The following is a 15,726-nucleotide window of genomic DNA, read 5'->3' on the forward strand; positions in this document are numbered from 1 at the left end:
CATTCACTTCATTTGTTCAGTATGTTCTTCAAACCAAGCGTGAAGAATTGTGGCCAGTGATATGGCACATTATTATCCATAAAAATTGCATCATTGTTTAGGAACATGAAGTTCATGAATGGTTGCAAATGGTCTCCACGTAGCTGAATATAACCATTTCCAGTCAATGATCAGGTGAGTTGGACCAGAGAACCCAGTCCGTTCCATTAAACAAAGCCCACACCATTATGGAGTCACCACCAGCTTGCACAGTGCCTTGTTGACAACGTGGGTCCATGGTTTTGTGGCATCTGCACCACACTCGAACCCTACCATCAGCTCTTACCAACTGAAATAGGGACTCGTCTGACCAGGCCATGGATATTGTCATGAGCCCAGGAGAGGCACTGTAGGCGATACCGTGCTGTTAGCAAAGGCACATACATCGGTCATCTGCTGCCATAGCCCATTAACGCCACATTTTGCCACACTGTCCTAATGGATATGTATGTCCCACATTGATTTCTGCACTTATTTCACACAGTATTACCTGTCTGTTGGTAATGACAACTCTATGCAAATGCCACTGCTCTCAGTCGTTGTGTGAAGGCCGTTGACCACTGCGTTGTCAGTGGTGAGAGATAATGCCTGAAATTTGATATTCTTGGCTCCCTCTTGACACTGTGGATCTCAAAATATTGAATGACATAATTTCCAAAATGAAATCTCCAATGCATGTAGCTCCAATTACCATTCCTTGTTCGAAGTCTGTTAATTCCCGTCATGCGACCATAATCTCATCGGGAAACTTTGCACATGTATCAGCTGAGTACAAATGACGGCTTCACCAATGCGCTGCCCTTTTATACCTTATGTACGTGACACTACACTGTCTGTATATGTGTACAATGCTGTTACGTGACTTTTGTCACCTCAGTGTGTAAGTCTGGGCAGTGAAGTGGGACGTGTGAGCCAGTTGGTTGTATGGAATCAGCACAGTAAGATGGGTCAACTTGGATATGTGAAAGGATGACAGAAGAGAGCTATCTTGTTTGGAAGTGCCCATCACCTCACAATGAACAAAATTGTCCTATTTGTTGCTATATCAGTGCAGACTGCCCAACATGTCTACAAGGAATGGTGTATCACTCACAGCCATTTAATGCAGTGTAAGAACCATTGTAAAAACATCTTAACTGGCAGGGACTGGAGGCGAGTGGCATGCCTGTCAGTTATCCAGCAGTTTCAGACCCAACAGAAATTGCTTCTCCCAGTGAATGCTGGTTCATATCAAACAGTTTGTGAACAAACATTATGAAGGAAACTGTATGCAATGTCCATTTGGAGTCTGGCACTTGAAAAGGCCATTGCTAACAGCAGCACATGAAACTATGCATCTTTTATTGGCTAAATAACACAGAAACTGGACAGTAGCTGACCAGAGGCATGTGTGGTCTGATGAGTTTTGATTTTGCCTCTTTCCAAATGATGCGATATGTCAAGTGCACTGATGGCTCAATGAGGTGTTTTAACTTGCAGTGTGTGTGGAGTATAGGTAGACCAGAATTTGCTTTATAACATTTTGGAGGATTTTTCATGATTTGACCCCATTTGTTTGCATTAACGCGAACATGAATCATTAGCCTCATTCCACTCAGTCTTAACCGAACAGAAAATTTTTAGGACTAGTTTGGAGAAGTCATTGAAACTTATCAATATCACCAGAATATGATAGTTTTACCAGATATAATCATCAGTGAGTGGCTTTGGCTGGATATGGCATACCTGAAGAACCTTGTGGACTCTGTACCTCACTAAACTGTGATCATTATCAGGGCCAAGGCCAGAGATTGTGTTGCACAATATTAGTGTCATGTCTTTTGGGAATGACTTAATTTTTTGTCTGGTGTGCTTTTGTGCTTATGAGATGGAAAGTTGTAACATAATGGAGGTAAGAATAGGAAAAGAAGCAAGCAATATTGATCGTTGAGTAGCAGACAGGCACGTTGAAAAGACTGCTAGATATTATTAGCTATCAGACTAATGTGGCCATTTGTGTATGTATGTGTGTGTTAAAAGGATTCACACAAATATTAGAAAAGTTGTTTGTTTAGTTTGTGTGCCTTTTGACAACTCAGTGCCTCAACTACCACCTGTACTCCTCTAAGTCTGTAAATGCTCTGTCCATCCAACCATACATTCTTTATAAGTACTTTAGACCTACAATTACATGATGTACATCCCTTTGGTGTAACTGTTGCTGCTGGTGAAAATCAACTTTCATTCCGTTCCAGATCTTCACCAAAGCAACAGTCTAGAGAAGCAGAGGAACAGCCAGAAGCTGGGTTGGATTCTGATGTGGATGAGGATGATGATGACGACGATGATGAAACGTTTCTACCTGGCTCTGCTGATGACGATGGTGGACAGGCATCACCGACATCTGCTAGACTGTATTTGCCAAAACAAAGGTCATCTGTACAAAGAAGAGCTACTGTTACTGGGGCAAGTCCTACAAGCAAGAGGTCACCAGTGAAATTAGAAGAGGTATGACTCCCTAAATTCTTTCACAGGATTACATACGTATAAACTGTTCACAGCATTCAGAGTTTGCATGAGACTCATGGAGTCACATCTACTCCCTTTATCAGCCTTAAACTTAACTGTTGCTGTAATTGTGTACAGGTTGCAAAAGACTAAGGGGAAAGCCATGTAAGAACATTAAAAACCCCTTTTTAGGGTTTCATAGCTCAATCGTTAAAAATAGGTCTGAGGTCTATGTCCTTTGCAATCAGAAAATATGGCCATTTATGTCATATATTTTGATATTCTCAAACTCACTCATCAAAACCCGTAGAATACTTCCCGTTGAAGTAGAATCATGAAATTTGGCAAGAAGCAAGGTTTCACAGTACAAGTAAAGAAAAAGAATTAGAAAATTGTGGTCACTTAAAACTTCCAGTCTATTAGGCCATGGTCGATGTTTAAAACTTTACCCTAACGTCCCCTCTCCAACTGCAGGAGACATCTTCAGAGGTAAAATGGCGAACTGCAAACAGAACTCAAGGGAGTGCGGAATATATAGGCAGTGTAGAGGGCACAACAGTCTTATTACGTGATGTGGCCTAAGAGATTATCGCTGGTAATGCCAACATTCTTGATTGAAAGTAATCGATTGTCATTTGTACGTTGCAGTGTTGACATCCAAATTTTATCTAATGTAAAATCTTCCTCTTTTCTGTCAAAATTATTACAGTGTTTATAAATCTCAATTGCCTCTCAATACATATGCGCATATAATGCAATGTTTTTGGTGTGACACTTGTCTCGGTGAACTTTATATCACGATCACCATCTTGGTAAAGATATTCCACTATGGCACAATTTATCCATGTGTCCCAAATGGCAATTCCTCTTGTGTTCTATGAGACAGGTGTTAACACTTCTTTTTATGGTACTAATATAAAACAGTCCACAACTACAAGGAATTTTATATATAGCTGGTGTAGCCAAAGGATGTCCTATATCTTTTGCCAATCTTAAACATGTTTTATTTCCTTGGTGGATCTGGAGGTAGTTTCCACACAGTACTTTCTCATACTTTCCCAATACAATCTGTAATCATACAGGTAAATGGAAGGAAAACTTTCCCTTTGGCCAGCCGTTATTCCTCATCAGTCTTGATTCTCTCCCTTGGGTGAAGTGCTCTATCTATCTATCTCCTTGTTAGAATAAACATTCTTCTTGAATGTCAACCATAGATGTTCAAAGTCATCTTTTAATTAAGTCGGTTCACAAATCTTGTGCACCCTATCTACCAAGTTTTTGATCACTCCTCTTTTTTTTTGTCTGGGATGATGGGTAGGATCTTTATACAGGTAACAGTCAGTATGCATTGCATTTCTGTATATTCTGTGGCCCAATGTCCCGTCGCCTCACTTGATAGCAAACACATCCAAGAAATTCAGCTGGCCAGTATTTTCCGTCTCCATAGTAAATTGTATTTTCTGGATTGAGAGATGTATCAAGAAGGCATCCAATTTCTCTGCTCTGTGTGTCCATACTGTGAAAATATCATCGCATCGACATAGTGGTACTACCTGGCTGGTCTTTTCCTGACAGTCTGCAATGCCTGTTGTTCAAAGTTCTCTGTAAACAAATTGAAAACACCTGGACTAAGAGGACTACCCTTAGCCACTCCGTCAATGTGTTCATAAAAATTATTATGTTGAAAATAGGTCATGGTGAGGCAGTGTCTGAATAACTCTAAGGTATCTGCTGGAAAAATATCCGCTATACATGAGATAGCTTTATTCACTGGAGTCATGGTAAATAATGGCACAACATCAAAAGTAACTAGGATATCGCCTTGGCCCAAGTGCATTTCTTTTAATTTGTCAATGAAATGATATGAATTTTTAATACAACTATTAATTCCACCAGCATGAGGTTGCAGCAGTGAGGCAAGGTGTCTAGCTAATTCGTGGGTGGGAGACCCTATAGCACTCACAATAGGCCTCAAAAGAATCTGTGATTTTTGCACCTTGGGTGATTCATAGAGCCTACGTGGGTATGGGTCTGTTTTGCAGAGTAGCTTCTTATCGTCAGAGGAGAGTGAAGATGCTTTCACCAGTTGATTAGTGATTTTAAAAATCTTTGTAGTCTGGTAATTCTTAAGTTTTTTATAATTGGTCAGATCCAATATATTGTTGGTCTTTTCATGGTAGTCCTCACTCCTCATTGGGATTACCCAAGACATGTTCTTGTGTCAGACTTTCTTCCAATCCTTTGGTACTGCTACATGGATTGTATCTGTATGATTCCCTAAGATGTGGAGACCTTATCCATGCACTAACCTCGCACATGAACTCCAGGCCATCAAAGGCATTTCCTACTCTATCAGAGGCAGGGCTATGTAATATTGCTTCATTCCAGCCGTTCGTTCCACATTGCACCGCACGAGAAACAACTTCCCTGGGCATGATATTTGTATGGCTTTTACCTTCTTGTGATTGTTCTTTCTTAGATTAGTCTGTATGTTAAATGTTGTGAACTAATTTTTCTGCCAGGTTCAATGACAACATCTTTTTCATACATCTAATGTATTGGCATTGGACTGATCTTTTTATAATGTTCTTTATGTATTTTATTTTTTTAATCTAAAGTGTCTTGTGCATTTTCAACTTTTCATGGCATAATGAATAGTCCATTAAATTTCGGGCGTACAGCCACACAAATAAAATTTCTTCCACTGATATTTCGGCTGCATACCATTCGGCCATCCTCAGAGTGAGGCACAAGATTGACGTCAAGGTGCGAAGCATGGCCTTATATCCTTCACTGCCGTGGTATGCTTCTGCAAGTTACAGACACTGGTCAGCAGCAGAGAGATAAGATTACACATGCGCCACCTGTGGTGAAGGCGTACAGACGTTCGATTCGCTTATTGATGTACAAGGCCTGTCTAAAGGTATCAGACTGTTGGCCAGAAAAAATATTTCAAATACCTGATGAGGTTGTCCCCCTAATCCCCTTCAAAGTAGGCCCCTTGTTCTTGCACACACTTAGCCCACCGAATCTTCCACTGCCGAAACACCTCTGAAAGTCTTCTTTTAGAATGGTTTAGCTCCGTTGTTGTGTTCTGCATGCTCTCTTCTCTATTCTTAAAATGGGATCCTTTTAGTGGCGTCTTCAATTTTGGAAACAACCAGAAGTCGCAAGGAGCCATGTCTGGAGAGTAGGGAGGTTGGCGAATGGCTGTAATTCTGTGTTTGGCCAGAAATTTTCGATCAAGTGGGATGAATGTGCAGGAGCACTGTAGTGATGTAGTTGCCAGTTTTTCGCCCCCACTTGTCTTATCTTCTGTGCTGAACTGCATCACGGAGTCGCAGGAGAACATCTTGATAGTACTCCTTTGTAACTGTTTGTCCTTCTGGTGCGTATTCCTGATGACACCAAGGAAGACAGTCAGCATCACCTTGATTTTGCTTCACATCTGCCGCATTTTCTTCAGCCTTGGAGATTCAGGATGCTTCCATTGCAATGACTGTCTTTTTGTTTCTGGGTCATACCCATACACCCAAGACCTCTTCATAATACCTGGTTCAGGCCTTCCAGTTGACTCAGAACCAGGTGACCACGTTCAGTTCCAGGGATAATTCTACAGATTGTGGGCTTCATTGAAATTCCATGAGCAATTCTGGTCTACTCACCTTCTGGAATGAAGAGAAGTCCTCAAGGATGGGATGCATTTTTTGAAACAATCTACATGGTAATGGAAAAGTCGTGTGACTAGGGCCTCCCGTGGTGATATAGCTTAGGGTCCCAGGTATAATACCTTGCAGCCATTCGCCATGGTGGGCCCTCCTTTGCAAGTGATCAATGAAAGAAAAAAAAATAATTTTGAGTGATGCACTAGAGTTTGAAAAATATAAGCTTTTCACAGACTACTGATGTAGTGTATTTGTTAAGGTACATTCTTCATAAGCAGAAGGTTATGATTTTGTTGTTGACTATAATGAAGTACTCTCTGAAAAAAGCTGCACACATACTCAGTCAGATCTTGAAAAGATTCGGTTCTAGGCGCTACAGTCTGGAACCGCGTGATCGCTACGGTCGCAGGTTCGAATCCTGCCTCGGGCATGGATGTGTGTGATGTCCTTAGGTTAGTTAGGTTTAAGTAGTTCTAAGTTCTAGGGGACTGATGACCTCAGAAGTTAAGTCCCATAGTGCTAAGAGCCATTTTTGAACCATTTGAAAAGATTTCAAAGTTGTGCAGTTACTGGCAACTTGCTTTAGATATTCAGAAATTTTAAATTGTGCATTCCACAAAATGAAAAAAAGAAAAACACAATATCCTGTCAATACAATATGTTCAGAATGAGATTTTCACTCTGTAGCAGAGTGTGCGCCGATATGAAACTTTGTGGCAGATTAAAACCGTGTGCCAGACCGAGACTCGAACTCGGAACCTTTGAATTTCGCAGGCAAGTGCTCTACCATCTGAGCTACCCAGCACGACTCACGACCTGTCCTCACAGCTTCAATTTTGCCACTACCTCGTCTCCTACCTTCCAAACTTTACAGAAGCTCTTCTGCAAACCTTGCAGAACTAGCACTTCTGAAAGAAAGAATATTGAGGAGACGTGGCTTAGCCACAGCCTGGGGGATGTTTCGAGAATGAGATTTTCACTCTACAGTGGAGTGTGCACTGATATCTGTTAGTCACAGTCAGAATTAATCAGCTCATACAAATACCTGGGTTAAAAATTTGTATGGCTATGATCACATTGGTTCAGTTGTAAAGCAGATGGCAGACTTTTTTCCTCATTTTTAGTTTTGTTATGTTTTGTTCCTTAAAAAAAAATATTCTTGTCCTCCCCCCCCCCCCCCCTCCTTGCCACTTACCCCTTACCACTCCATAGCGTTGAGACTTCAACTCTTAATGGAATAGTTCATGGCTGAATTGTTTTGATATTGTTGCAGAAGAAGCTGAGTAGCACCGTGGTGTAGTGGTTATGATACTAAACTGTTGCATGAAGGGTCGTAAGTTCAAAACTCAGCTGGACTGTACAATTTTTAATTTGTATATTTGGTTCAAGTACATTCTAGAGGTATCCACAAATGTCGAGAATCATTGTACTGGAATGTTCTATAGCTGTGTATATATACTGTGTGTGTTCTGGCCGGTGGCAGTTTGCTCCACGCTCTTGTATTCATTAAGTGAAGTTTGTGTTCATCATTCATCTAATTACACCTTCTTCTACGTGACATTATTCTGGTGGAGACGCCGGGTATTGGAACTTGTGATAGCGCACATTATCGACGATACAGTGGCTCCCATCAGGCCACGACAGAGCCACCATTTACGTGTCAAGAAACCTGAGTTCGAGCTATATTCAACAGATCACAATCTATCGGAGACAGAAGAAGAGGAGGATGTTACAATGACAGCAACTGTGTGCCACCACATGAGACATCCTTCCAGGTTCATTGGTGACGAAGACCAAGATCCAAACAAGTGGCTGAAGGTATATGAGTGTATAGGTAAATTTAACAAATGGGATGACACCGTGTGTTTGGCTAACATAATTTTTTACTTGGAGGGCACTTCCAAGCAATGGTATGAGAACAACGAGGAGAAGTTCACAAGCTGGGAAGTATTCCAGGCGGAACTGCGCAATTATTTCGGCGACACACACACAACAAAAGTGCAAGGCTGAAGATAAACTAAAGTGCAGGGCACGGCGTCCAGGAGAAACTACAGCATCCTACATTCAAGACGTCTCGGAGCTGTGTAAAATAGTGGATCCTAGAATGAAGGAGGAAGATAAGGTTGCACATCTCATGAAGGGTGTTGCTGAGGACATGTATCGAGCCCTACTCCTGAAGGAGGTTTCGACAGCAGACGACTTCATAAAATGTTGCCGGTATATCAAGACAATGCATCAAAAAATAATTACACGCAAGTAGTTTGAAATGCTTCCAAACGTCATATCAATGTCTGTGATGGAGGAAGCAACTAATTTCACAAGTGTTCTTCATCAGACAGTGAGAGAGGAAGTTTAGAAGGCACTTGGATCGTCCTTCATTTCCTTTTAAAGCGGTGAAAAAGTCAAGACCCAGGCAGAGTTACTTTCCTACAATGCTGCATGCGGAACTTGTTTGGGCACCAAAGAAGACTGACATCTGGAGGACCCAGGATAACCAACCAGTATGTTTCCATTGCGGACGACCGGGACGTGTGGTGCGCTATTGTCAAGAAAGGTGCGCGAGAAAACAGCAGACCAATCCTAGCCATCGCCAACTCCAAAATGACGAAGATGAAAAAGATGATGTGGGTGCAGAACGGCGTAGGTCACCATCGCCACAAGCTAGCCGCTGGAGAGGACACTCCCCAACACGCCGATCAAGGTCTCCATTGCCGTTTAGAAGCTCCAGCTGGTCACCTAGCCACTGCAACCTGGAAAACTAAAGGGTGCAGCCTTCCTTGGAGGTGAGGCTGCCGAAGAGAAAAATCCTCTGCCGTCGATCACTACAAAAATGATAGAAAATTACATTGGTATCCTCATGGATGGCCGACCAGTCCAATCTCTTGTATATGCTGGAGCATCATATTCAGTCATTTCGGAGGAATACTGTCGCCAGTTGCAGAAAATGGTTTTTCTCAACCATGGACATGTAGTTGGGATACTGGCAAATCAAAGTGGATGAGGTTGATAGTGAGAGAACTGCATTCATCACCCCTGAAGGCCTGTATGAGTTTAAGGTAATGCCGTTTGGTTTGTGTGACATGCCAGCAACTTTTGAACGTGTGATGGATAATTTTCTAAGGCACCTGAAGTGGATGATGTGTCTTTGTTATTTAGATGGCATTATAGTGTTCTCACAGACATTTGATGAACATATAAGAAGACCGAGGGCCGTTCTTAAGGGTCTCCAACAAGGCGGACTGAAACTTAATCCAAGAAAGTGTCTCTTTGGAGCAAAAGAAATCAAAATTCTTGGACACATTGTGTCAAATGGAGGTATGAGGCCAGACCCAGAAAAGGTGAGATCTATAACAGAATTTCTTGTGTCTAAAAGTATTAGAGATGTGAGAAGCTTCCTTGGATTATGTTCTTATTACCATCGTTTTACCAAAGAGTTTTGTATCAAAGCCATGCCACTCCAAGGGTTGTTAAAAGCTGATGCTAAATTTATCTGGGGTGGTGCTCATCAAGATTCTTTCAATGTGCTGCAAAAAGCTCTGATGACTGACATTGTACTTGGTCTGTATGATGAGAGAGCACCTATAGAACTACACACTGATGCCAGCGGGTATGGGATCGGTGCTGTTCTGGTACAGATTTCGGATGGAAAAGAGGAGGTTATAGCCTGTGCTTCTGGGACACTTACAATAGCTGAGAGAAACTACTCAACTACAGAAAGAGAATGTCTTGCTGTGATCTGGACCATGTGCAGGTTTCGGCAGTATCTCTATGGAAGGCCATTCACAGTTTTTACAGACCATCATTCACTTTGTCGGTTGACAGGTCTTAAGGATCCAACAGTACGACTCGCCAGGTGGGCACTACATCTTCAAGAGTATGACATTACCGTAGTGTACAAAAGTGGAAGAAAACACAAAGATGCCGACTGTCTCTCAAGAAACCCTGTGCAAGACCATCAAGACTTTGATGAAGATAGTGACTGCCTCGCTGTACTCCAGGAACACTCTGCCGAACAGAAGAAGGATGCCAAGATATCTCAAATTATGCTTGCCTTAAATCAATCAGAGGATGTGAAAGGACAATTTAAGGTAGTTAATGGATTATTTTGTGAGAAAAACTTTGATCCTTTTGGAAAGAGGTGGCTACTAGTGATTCCTAAACACATTCGCTTAGGTGTTCTACAGAAATTTCATGACACACCTGAGGCCGGACATTTAGGATTTATTAAGACATACGATAGGATCCGCAAGAGAATTTTCTGGCCTGGTTTCTTTAGGAGTGTCCGTCACTATGTGTCCCACTGTCGAGAGTGCCAGAGGAGAAAGGCGGTTCCTCAGAAACCACCTGGCCGACTCATACCACTTCCACCAGCCAAAGTGCCTTTCCACTGTGTTAGGATTGACTTCCTTGGACGATTTCCAATGTCTGCTAGTAGCAGTAGATGGATTATTGTTTGCACTGATTACCTGACATGCTATGCCTTTACAAAAGCCATGAAAACAGCCAAAGCATCCGAGGTAGCCAAATTCATCGTGAAAGACATTGTATTAAAACATGGTGCCCCAAGGTCGATATTACGGATCGAGGGAATGTTTTTCAATTGAATCTTGTGACTGAGATAAACCGTCGGTGCAACATTATTCATCGCATGACAGCTGTCTACCATCCGCAAACTAACGGGCTTTCTGAACCCCTTAATAAGACCTTGGCTGACATGCCATTAATGTTCATCAATGTTGAGCAGGACAACTGGGATGACGTTTGCCTACAATACCGCCAAACAAGACACCACAGGATTTTACGCCATTTTTCCTGGTGCATGGGCGTGATGCGATTACGACGATGGACACTGTGTTTCCATTACATCCTGAAGACATGGACGACAACTACAATGGCCAGGTGTTAACCAGAGCTGAGGAAGCTCAGCAGTTAGCTCGACTCCGCACACTGTAGGTTCAAGGAGACGATTGCCGAAGGTATGACGAGAGCCACCGCCCTGTTGCCTACCAGCCTGGTGACCGACCTCGTCTGGATCTTCACTCCTGTTTGGAAGGTTGGTCTCTCTGAGAAGCTACTTTGGACCTTATGAGGTTGTAAGACAGTTGTCTGATGTTACTAATGAAGTTGAAGATTTTGACCCCGACACAAGACGATGAAAGATCAGAGATACGATCCACATCCTTCGAATGAAGCCCTATAAGGGTCCTGCAATCCAGGGTAAATTCAAAGCTTCAATGACAGGCAACAAGCGGAAATGTGGTGAAGAGTGTAGCGGCAAAAGAAGTTGTAAGATGATCGTCGCCAGGGTGAGAATCAGTCATCGCGAGTCGGAGTATGCAGGACTGATGACTAGTTCCCGGACGAGGATGACGCAACACCGAGATGCTGTTCTCATAAGGAGGGAACAATGTTGCAGAAGAAACTGAGTAGCATCGTAGTGTAGTGGTTATGATACTAACTGTTGCATGAAGGGTAGTGAGTTCAAAACTCAACTGGACAGTAAAGTATTAATTTCTATATTCGGTTTAAGTACATTCTAGAAGTATCCACAAATGTCAAGAACCATTGTAGTGAAATGTTTTGTAGCTGTATGTAGGCCTATACTGTGTGTGTTCTGGCCGGAGGCAGCTCGCTCCGCGCTCTTGTATGTGCAAGTGCTGAATAAATCTTCGTAAAGTGAAGTTAGTGTTTGTCATTCATCTAATTACACCATCTTGTATGTGACAGTATGAAGTATGCTGGGAGAAGCTGAATAATCAATTCATCCTTGGTTAGCTGTTCCTCAATTTCTGATTAAGCATGTGCCTTCTTCCCCACAACAAAATAAAACTTTCAGTTGTTATTTGTTAGTTTCCATACTATCATGTCCTGATGTGATTTTCTTAACTTTGTGATCTCATTAGCATTTATTCCCCACCCCCAACAAAGATGATGTGACTTACCATACGAAAGCGCTGGCAGGTCGATAGAAACACAAACAGACACATACATACACACAAAATTCAAGCTTTCGCAACAAACTGTTGCCTCATCAGGAAAGAGGGAAGGAGAGGGAAAGACGTAAGGAAGTGCGTTTTAAGTGAGAGGGTAAGGAGTCATTCCAATCCCGGGAGCGGAAAGACTTACCTTAGGGGGAAAAAAGGACGGGTATACACTCGCGCGCACACACACACACACACACACACACATCCGTCCACACATATACAGACACAAGCAGACATATCTGGTCTTTAAATATGTCTGCTTGTGTCTGTATATGTGTGGATGGATATGTGTGTGTGTGTGCGAGTGTATACCCGTCCTTTTTTCCCCCTAAGGTAAGTCTTTCCGCTCCCGGGATTGGAATGACTCCTTACCCTCTCACTTAAAACGCACTTCCTTACGTCTTTCCCTCTCCTTCCCTCTTTCCTGATGAGGCAACCGTTGGTTGCGAAAGCTGGAATTTTGTGTGTATGTTTGTGTTTGTTTGTGTGTCTATCGACCTGCCAGCGCTTTCGTTCGGTAAGTCACCTCATCTTTGTTTTTATATATATTTTTTCCCACGTGGAATGTTTCCCTCATATATATATATCTTTCATTTAACTATTATCATTTAGTCTTGCTGTGGAAGAAAGAATCTATGAGCAGATAACGTGTTGATTTGCTATGCTATTATTTATATGTACCGAGCACTGTTTCCATTTGGCACTCGAATATATACCATATATACTCGAGTAATCCATGCCCTTGAATAATCCGTGCACCCCAATTTTGAGGAAGAGGAAAAAAAATTATTTTTTGCTTTAATTTGTTTTATTTACACAAAAAAAAAAAAAAAAAAAAAAAAAAAAAAGAATTGTTCCAACATTATGATGTAGTATGTATAATAACTACTGGTTTGAAGCAATGCTGCTGTACAGGTTGATACATTGTTAAAACGCAACCGATTCAGCGGCGTGCAGCTGGCCAGCCGGCGGGTGGGCGGCCATCGGCGTGCAGCTGGCCGGCTGGCCCATTAGACGGGCGGGCAGGGAACATTATCACCGCCAGCCGGGACTCAACGCGTACCTACAATAGCTAAAAAAGACATGTGAATTATCTTGCTTAAGAGTTTGTTAATACAGTATGTGCAATAAAATATTTTAGTCAATACCGGTACGTTTCCTCTCTTACCTCTCTATTCATCACTTTCATCGTCATCACTAGCAGGAGAATCATTGTCATCTTCACCATCTTCCCATAGAGCGTCGTCCTCTGTTCCATCCAGTGAATTTGTGATTCCACATTTTTTGAAGGATTTTTCCACCTGTGGTTGTGGAATGGAGTCCCATGCACTTTTCACCCATTCACAAATCTGGGACAAATCCGGCTGTTTGATTTTTCCACTAGGTGTGAACTTAACGGTATCATCAACCATCCATTGCGTATATCACTGTTTAAGTGTAGCTTTGAATGGCCGATTTATACACACATCTAGTGGTTGTAGGATGGATGTTAGGCCTCCAGGGATAATGACCAAGTCAGTTTTCCCTTTTTGTAATTTGTCTCGCACTTCCTTAGTTATATGTCTGCGGAAGCTGTCCAGGACCCACATGTTGCATAAATTCAGTAGCGCACCAGGACAACGTTATCAAACGTGTGTCACCCAGTTAATTATAAGTTCATTGTCCATCCACCCTTTCGGATTTGCTCTCACTAATACCGGTATGCCTTTTACTGATATTTTCGGAATAGTTTTCCTTATAAATATCACGTAAGGTGGTAGCTTTCATCTATCACCAGTTACACACATCACTGTACATCTTTGTTTCTTACTGCCGCCAGTTCGTATCATGACGCTGGATTCTCCTTTCCTGTTCACTGTGTTGTCGAGCGGCATCTCAAAATAGACTGGCGTTTGATACGCATTACCAATTTGCGATAATATATAGGACTGTTTATGGCACAGATTTATCACATAACGATGAAAATTCACTATGTTTTCCTCGTAACCGCCTGGAAGCTGCTGAGCGATACTAGTTTTCCTCTGGAATCCTAAACCATTTCGGTTGAAAAATCTTGATAGCCAGCCCCGGCTAGCTTTGAAATTGGTAATGCCTAGTTCTTTGGCTAAAGACAGTGCTTTATAAGTTGGCACATTTCACTCGTCACCACGCATCCGTATTGTTTCTTCTCATCTACATAATCACAGAGCCTTTTCTTGAGGTCCAGTTGCTTCGCTTTTCAGCTGCGAAATGCCTGGCAATTACTATTAGTTTCTTGAAGCTGTGTTTTATTTTTTCGCCAGTCACGAATACAACTCTCACTCACGTTGTACTTTCTTCCTGCTGCATGGTTTCCAATATTCTTGGCTTCTTCAATAATTTTCACTTTTTCTTTAGCAGTGTACGAGTGATAACGAGAACTTGTAGCCATAATTAACAAGTTTGAAGACGTTAACACTTCACTCCTAACATGCTACTGATGCATCACAGACTGACGCCACAACAATGCAATAGTATAATGGGATGTATTATTGGAGGCGTAGTAGTACCAAAAATGTTTAGAATAATCTGTGCACCCCAGTTTTTCGTCCTAAAATTCGGGAAAAACATGCGCGGATTATTCAAGTATATACGGTAATTGTTAGCCTTTATGTAGTTCTGATTTTTCTTTTGTCCTTATTTTCATTTTCAACCAGTCAGTTATTAAATTTGTTTGCAGCTGCTTCGTGGTCTTCCACAAGAAGGACGCGTTCTGCGAGACAAATCAGCAAGTGTTGGCCATGGGTTGTCATCTGGATCATCTCGTCCAGCAACATGCCTTGGTATAGAAGGCCGTAAGTCAGGAACACGGGGGATCCTGGATAAGAGTCACAGTACTCCTGCATATGATCTGACAGACTCAAGAAGTGTTGTCGTGAGGGATGCTGCTATTGTTGACAGTGGACCTCCAGACATCACAGTGATCCAGGCAGTCAACTTACCTCTTGTACAGGCAAATGTTTCTATGGATGTTCAGAAGTAAGCAAGTCCTCATCATGTAACAATGAGCACCACTATTTTAAGATTTGATTGCAATTAGGTAGTAAAACACTCAAACGGTCTAGCTAATGACATGGAACACACACATGAAAGAGGGATAGTAACAACAATAATTAGAAGGTAGCAGTGACAACAGGATGGGTGAGGAGTGTGGGGAGATGTAAACTAGGAAGCCAGCGGTTCAGGTTTAAAGCTGAGTAAAGAAAACTATGGGAATAATTGTAAGGTGCATAGAAGGTATATTTTACACTATGGAAGTAGGCAGTGCAGAAGGATGAGATGAAACTATACAAACAAAGTGGAGAGGAATGAAAATTAGGAGTGGCTGAGAATGACACTGAATTTTGTTAGAACAGTGTGTGCACATATTTCTGAGAACTATATTTTATCTGTCAATAGAAAACTGTACTTTAGTTGCTTGAACAAGAGCATGTCAGGTAGTAGCAACCTTTTTTTGGCAGTACACTGTTTGCAGCAGTTCAGTCAGTTTTATTCATAGTTGTCTGGAATTTTTCAAAGGTTTGTTGTCCATA

The 15,726-nt window shown here is 41.9% G+C and overlaps 1 protein-coding gene across 3 annotated transcripts in view; it reads left to right on the forward strand.

Annotated features, from left to right (window-relative positions):
- The window catches only part of LOC124545493, a 127,152-nt gene that overhangs the window by 28,277 nt on the left and 83,149 nt on the right, over nucleotides 1–15,726 (forward strand). For all 3 annotated transcript variants that reach the window (XM_047124436.1, XM_047124438.1, XM_047124437.1), the window contains exons 7-8: nucleotides 2,274–2,526; nucleotides 14,874–15,172. In XM_047124436.1, coding sequence (XP_046980392.1) covers nucleotides 2,274–2,526; nucleotides 14,874–15,172 — 552 coding nt within the window. The remainder of the gene's footprint in view (nucleotides 1–2,273; nucleotides 2,527–14,873; nucleotides 15,173–15,726) is intronic.

Source organism: Schistocerca americana, chromosome 8, assembly GCF_021461395.2.
Source record: "Schistocerca americana isolate TAMUIC-IGC-003095 chromosome 8, iqSchAmer2.1, whole genome shotgun sequence".
NCBI lineage: Eukaryota > Metazoa > Arthropoda > Insecta > Orthoptera > Acrididae > Schistocerca > Schistocerca americana.